The 6004-nt window shown below is 32.3% G+C and overlaps 1 protein-coding gene across 2 annotated transcripts; it reads left to right on the top strand.

Moving 5' to 3' along the window:
* Window positions 1–1240: 1240 nt before the first annotated feature.
* LOC105116282 (nucleosome assembly protein 1;2-like) lies at window positions 1241–5145 on the top strand. 2 transcript variants are annotated; one of them, XM_011013559.1, is made up of 12 exons: window positions 1241–1521; window positions 1621–1664; window positions 1965–2060; window positions 3029–3121; window positions 3226–3310; window positions 3396–3457; window positions 3547–3731; window positions 3860–4037; window positions 4140–4183; window positions 4366–4567; window positions 4683–4700; window positions 4805–5145. In XM_011013559.1, the coding sequence occupies exons 1-12, from the start codon at window positions 1476–1478 to the stop codon at window positions 4871–4873; spliced, it is 1122 nt and encodes a 373-aa protein (XP_011011861.1). In that variant the 5' UTR covers window positions 1241–1475; the 3' UTR covers window positions 4874–5145. The 2 variants fall into 2 exon arrangements, with proteins under 2 accessions (XP_011011861.1, XP_011011860.1); XM_011013558.1 differs by having other exon boundaries at window positions 4802–5145.
* Window positions 5146–6004: the final 859 nt, after the last annotated feature.

Here is a 6004-nt window from a genome sequence, read left to right as displayed (position 1 = left end):
TTATTTTAGATAGAATATTTTTAGATGATAATATCTTCTTTTTAATATAAATAATTTTTTACAAGCTCTACATATAGATAAAAAAAAAAATTATAGTTTTCATCAACATTAATTTTCAGATCAAGTAAAGTAGTTTTTATTACCTTAGAACTTCACTTTATCATTTCAAGTTTTACCCGAACCTAACCTATAAAATAATTATTTATAAAATATCTAATACTTTCAAATCGGTATGGGTGGGTATCAATTATGTTAAGTGAAATTATCGTTTCTATATATTACCAAAAATAACTAAATATGAATAACTGTATTAGGATGTTATACATAATTATAGAACCTAGTACTACTTGGCATATTAACTAAAAAAATTAAGACCTAGAGCTTGATGTATGCTTGATGTATGTTAGGTTTCTAATTAACCATATAAAAAATTAACTTGATAAAATTTAATTAGCTTGAATAAATTTTGGGGTTAATATAAAAAGAAAAAAAACATAGTTATTTTAATAAAAATGATAGCATGATTTGATTAAAAATTAAGAGTTGAATTTGATGACCTAAATCTTTTTCCTAGTTAATTTTTAAATCGAGAACAATGGTTGTTGATGACTTAAATCCTTGTTTTTATGTTTCAAAAATATTTTTGAAAAAATTAAATTTTTTTTTAAATTAATATTTTTTATATTTTTAAATTATTTTAATATGTTGATATCAAAAATAATTTTAAAAAAATTAAAAAAATTATTTTAATATATTTTTAAATAAAAAATACTTTAAAAATATAACCAGTTTCAAATATAGATGAGCAAAAACATTGAAAAACAAATTAAACTGAAAAAAATAACTAAAAAAATCAAACTGTGAAAAAAACAGATTAAAATTTTAAAAAAACTAACCGGTTTGGTTCAGTTTTAGTTTTTTAAGTCTAAACTGAAAAAACAAATCGAACTCAAACTAAAAAATTTAGAAAAAATCAAGTCAAATAAAAAAATCCAAATCAAAATCAAACCAAATTAAAAAAACCAAACTAGTTTAAACTAATTTTTATCCTAAACACAAACCGAATCAAAATTAATAAATTTAAACTAATTTTTATTTTTTTATAAAAGCCGATCCAAATAAAAATAATAATTATACCTTCAAAATATTATTAAGTGTACAGGGCTAGTCTAGGCAATAAATTAAGTTTCACGGTCTCATGACGACATATAAAAAGCGAGCCCACGTTTAGGTTTATAGAAAGTAGTGGGGAGAGAGAGATTAGAAACGCAAGGCCGCGCCACTCTCTCTCTTCCGGCTCCAGCCAGCTTCTTTTTTTCTTTTTTTTTTTTGTCTCTCTCTCTCTCTCTTCTCTTTACCCTCTTCCCTCTCTTTCTCATAACCCATCTAGGGTTCTAGTTCTTCGCTTCTCTCAAAACCCCCCACACCCCACCTCTTTCTCACTCTCCTCACTCTTTTCTGTTTACTCTTTCAACATGAGCAACGACAAGGATAACTTCAAGATGGCTGATCTCAGCGCCGGTGGTTCCCAAAACCCTATTTCTTCCTCTCTGTCACTTTCCACTCTCTTTCGATTTTTTATAATAAAAGTTGTTTTTGCGTTTTCTTTTTTGCTTGCAGCTCTTAATGATGAGGATCGAGCTGGCCTTGTTAATGCTCTCAAGGTCGTTTTGTAACTGACTTTGTATTTCTGTGTTGGCTTTTTTTTTTGTTGGGTTCTTTTTATTGTTCGACTATGGAGAATATGAAAAAAGGATATTTGATGTTTCTCTTCCTTAAGTAGCCTCTCGTTAAATTTTATGTTTGTGATTGGTGGTTGGACTTTGATTAACCTCTATCTGGTCACTCTTTGGCTATGCTTTCTTTTTGTTTTTGTCTCTCTCAATGTTTCTGTTTACTCTTCCTATTATGATTTAGGATATTGTAATGGCTGATTGGATGAAGTTTTTTTGCTCTTTGTCCAGAATAAGCTACAGAGGTTGACTGGACAGCACTCTGAATTGCTCGAGAGTCTGTCTCCAACTGTTAGGAAGCGTGTTGAGGATCTCAGAGGGATCCAGGCATGTTCTTTTTGTTGTCAAACCTGATTTTATGTGGTGTAACTGAGAGCTGTGCCCTTCTAGCCTGTGGTTTATTGATTTTCTATAATTGTGTTTCTGCAGCTTGCAGTTTATTGATTTTGTTTATGAGGTTGTGTTGTTTTTCCATTGTGTGATAATGCAGTTTTTGTACTTTAGATTGCGTGAATTGGAATGTAAATAATCTTACCCATCAATCCAGCTTTGATATAGTTTCTTCTGATAGCTGTTCAGAATTAATTTTATATTAGAATGAAATTTATTGAATTAATTTTCATTTGTAAGATGATTTACTTAAGTTAAATTTATGTGCTTGGAATAAAATTTGAAAAGATAGAATTATGTTGAAGACTTGAAGTTACTGTGTGGAGTTGTGTTATTTTTTCCCATATCATTACTCCTCTTTGATAATTCTATGCAAACAAGAAACAGAGGATGAGGTCAGTTTTGGGAGAACGTGTTGAGCTCTATTTCAATGACGTTTCCAAACATGGTAATTGGACCTAATAGAATTTAATTGAGTTAAATTAAATACTTAAAACAGAACTTTTGGATGGTATATTTTAAGATTTTCTTTCTGTAAGATGGCAAGAATGCAGAGAGGTTTGATGACTAGCAGAAGTTGTACCATCTCGTAAAGGTTATTTTTCTGTAAAGCTACCTTTGAGGTCGTGGATGGAAGAATTTTGAGGCAGCCCATCCCTCTTTAACAATTTTGCATGAAATTGATGCTTTCGAGACTTGAATTTGCTCATGTGTCTGCTTCATTCTCAGTCTTTGGAAAATTGAATATGCTGCTTATTTTGGGTAGTTGAGGAAAGTTTGTTAGCTGTGGTTTTTCTCTATTTCATTTCTTTGCATTAAATTACTTAATGTTCACCATTGTTCTCATTCGTGCATGATTAACCAGTGGCTTTAGTCTTTTATATATGAGGTTTTTCAATGTTCAGAGTCAACATGATGAGTTAGAGGCAAAATTCTTTGAGGAGAGAGCAGCCCTTGAAGCGAAGTATCAGAAATTGTACCAACCATTATACACTAAGGTAAGATATACTTGGAGCCCATTATTGTTTTGTTCTAATACACTTGTCATCTAAATTATCCTATGAAAGGATGTTTTTAATTCTGCTTCTCTGCCTACTCACAGCGATATGAGATTGTGAATGGTGTTGCTGAATTTGAAACTAAAAATGAAGCGGCAATGGACCAAGAGGGGGAAAAGGCTGCTGAAGGTACTGGCATTCTGCTTATTTTTCACTAGTCATTTCTTTTACAGACAAGTATGTGTAGCTTGATATTTAAATGCATCTGATGTAGAGAAAGGTGTTCCTGATTTTTGGCTTGTTGCAATGAAGAACAATGAAGTGCTAGCTGAGGAGGTTTGTGTTTTTTGTTAGCTTGTATCATATGTCTTGATTTCAATGCTTCTGCTGATATGGTTTCAATTTTTTTATGGTATTGTCATCAGATTTCTGAGCGTGATGAAGGAGCTCTCAAGTACCTTAAAGATATTAAGTGGCATAGGATAGAAGATCCCAAGGGATTTAAGCTTGAGTTCTTCTTTGATTCCAACCCTTATTTCAAGAACTATGTTTTGACAAAGACATACCACATGATTGATGAAGATGAGCCCATTCTTGAGAAAGCAATAGGGTAAGTTCTATTTTTCTATGTCATGATTGTGCTGACAAGCTCTGGCCATTTTTTTTTTTGTTGTAATACCAACATTGGAGAAGGCTTGGTCTCAAACTGAAATATTTTTGCTACCTGGTGTGTTGTAGGACTGAGATTGAATGGTATCCAGGGAAATGCTTGACCCAGAAGCTTCTTAAGAAGAAGCCCAAGAAAGGATCGAAGAATGCCAAGCCAATTACCAAAACTGAAGATTGTGAAAGTTTTTTCAACTTCTTCAGTCCACCAGAAGTTCCTGAGGATGATGAAGATATTGATGAAGATACTGTAATGACAAGTTTTATTACATCTATTGAAATGATTAATGATAACTCATTGCTTCTTGTTTTTAATTCTGGTTTCTGTTTTTTTTTTTTTTTTTTTGAACAGGCTGAGGAACTTCAAAATCAGATGGAGCAAGATTATGACATTGGGTGAGGGTAATTTTTTTTTTTTTCAACTATTCACTTCACGTCATGGACCGGGTTTCCAAGTGGCAATCAGCTAAATTTTATTTTTAAATGTTAAAGAGTCCCAAATCTGCTAGCCACAGTTTCCCTTTCTTTTTTACTTGAACTTTTTTCATATATGTGTCTTTGTTTGAACTATGATCAAGGTCGACCATTCGAGACAAGATCATCCCCCATGCTGTGTCATGGTTTACTGGGGAGGCAGTTCAGGGGGATGAGCTTGGATTGGATGATGATGATGGCGAGGATGATGATGAGGATGAGGATGATATTGACGAGGATGAGGATGATGAGGATGAGGATGATATTGACGAGGATGATGATGATGAAAGCAAGACCAAAAAGAAGGTTTGATTGTCTTGAAATTTGAGTTCACATTGTATTTCTTTTTCCTTGTCATCTGTTTAAAGTTTGGTATGATACTAACTTTTTTTTGGTTGTTTGGGCTGAAATTTTGCGGCAGTCATCTGCTGGGAACAAGGTATTGCTTCTATTCAATAGACTCTTTTGCTTTCGATCATCTCACTTCTCCAATTGCAACTTAGGTGAATTTAACTTATTTTTTCACCTATGATTCTACAGCAGAAAAGTGGAAAGGGACAGGTTGGGGATGGTCAGCAGGGTGAGCGGCCTCCAGAATGCAAGCAGCAGTGAAGTTTGATTGCGGCAGCATACTTGTCAAGTGTTGATGCCATGTTTGGAAGAGGAGATAGGAAGGGGCGTTGAATTTTTGGATGTTCATTCATTTCTTTTCTTTTTTTATCTTTATTTTTTTTTTTCACTTCTACATTAGTATGCCATACTCTGAACGAATGGTCTGGACTTCATTTTATCCCCTGTTGGTTTGGAGGGAATGTGGTGAACTAGGTTATTAGAGGTTTTTATGCTTTTGATTTTGTTTTCCTACTGGGATTTCCTTTTACTATGAAATGAACTCTTCTACCCTCGCTTTTATTTTCTGAATTTTTCAATTTGTTTGGTGCCCTTTCTCTTTAATCCATTATTGCGAGCCCTCTTCCCAGCCCCATGCCATTTTGGCAGCAGGTGGGACTTGTTATTGATTCGCTGTCTTGAGAACGCTGGTGGTCTGGATGTTTTATTTTTATTTTTTTCTGTTATTTTTCAAGTCATGCTGGGACTTTTATGCTTCATTTATATGTCATTTTCTCTTTATATATATATATATATGTATGTATGTATAGATAGACACACACACACTGGACGCAATTCACGGGTTATTTTTAATTGGTCGTATATTTACATGTTAAAATGATAATAGAAATAGCGAAATAAGTTAATATATCATTTCATGCATTTTAGATTAAAACCATGTGGTAGCTTTGGTTAAAACAGAGGTCGCAAGTTTAAGTCCCTTACAGCTGTGTAACTCGCATGGATGACATGTATTTGGGGTGTTTTTTTTTTTTAATTATTATTATTGAAAAAAAGGGTGGATGGCCATTATACAAAGCAAGAATTAAAAAACAAAGCACGTGGGCCTCCAGTTTTTGGTTTGTTGGCCCAATGCGACCAAATTTTTTTTTAAAGCTATTTTGTATGTTTTTTTAATTTTATTTATTTTTACATTAGATTAATGATGAATTACTTTTTATTTTTTGTTATAAAATGAAAATATTTAATTGATCAGGTAGAGTTTATAATATGAATCGTAAGTTTGATAAGTAGATAAAATATTAATTAAAAAGTTAGATTGAGATTTTTTGAAACTTTATTTTATATGTTTTTTTTTTTTTGCTAATTTTATTATTTAATATTGAGTTGATA

Source organism: Populus euphratica, unplaced genomic scaffold (genome assembly GCF_000495115.2).
Source record: "Populus euphratica unplaced genomic scaffold, PopEup_1.0 scaffold893.1, whole genome shotgun sequence".
NCBI lineage: Eukaryota > Viridiplantae > Streptophyta > Magnoliopsida > Malpighiales > Salicaceae > Populus > Populus euphratica.
Note: the sequence above shows the minus strand (reverse complement) of the source record. Positions and strands in the feature narration are given on the sequence as shown.

Bases quoted from the DNA above. Each gene is read 5' to 3' on its own strand.
- LOC105116282 (XM_011013558.1), top strand. From the start codon at position 1,476: ATGAGCAACGACAAGGATAACTTCAAGATGGCTGATCTCAGCGCCG. The intron at 1,522-1,620 runs GTGGTTCCCAAA...TTTTGCTTGCAG, and splicing joins GATGGCTGATCTCAGCGCCG to CTCTTAATGATGAGGATCGA. The intron at 2,061-3,028 runs GCATGTTCTTTT...TTCAATGTTCAG, and splicing joins AGGATCTCAGAGGGATCCAG to AGTCAACATGATGAGTTAGA.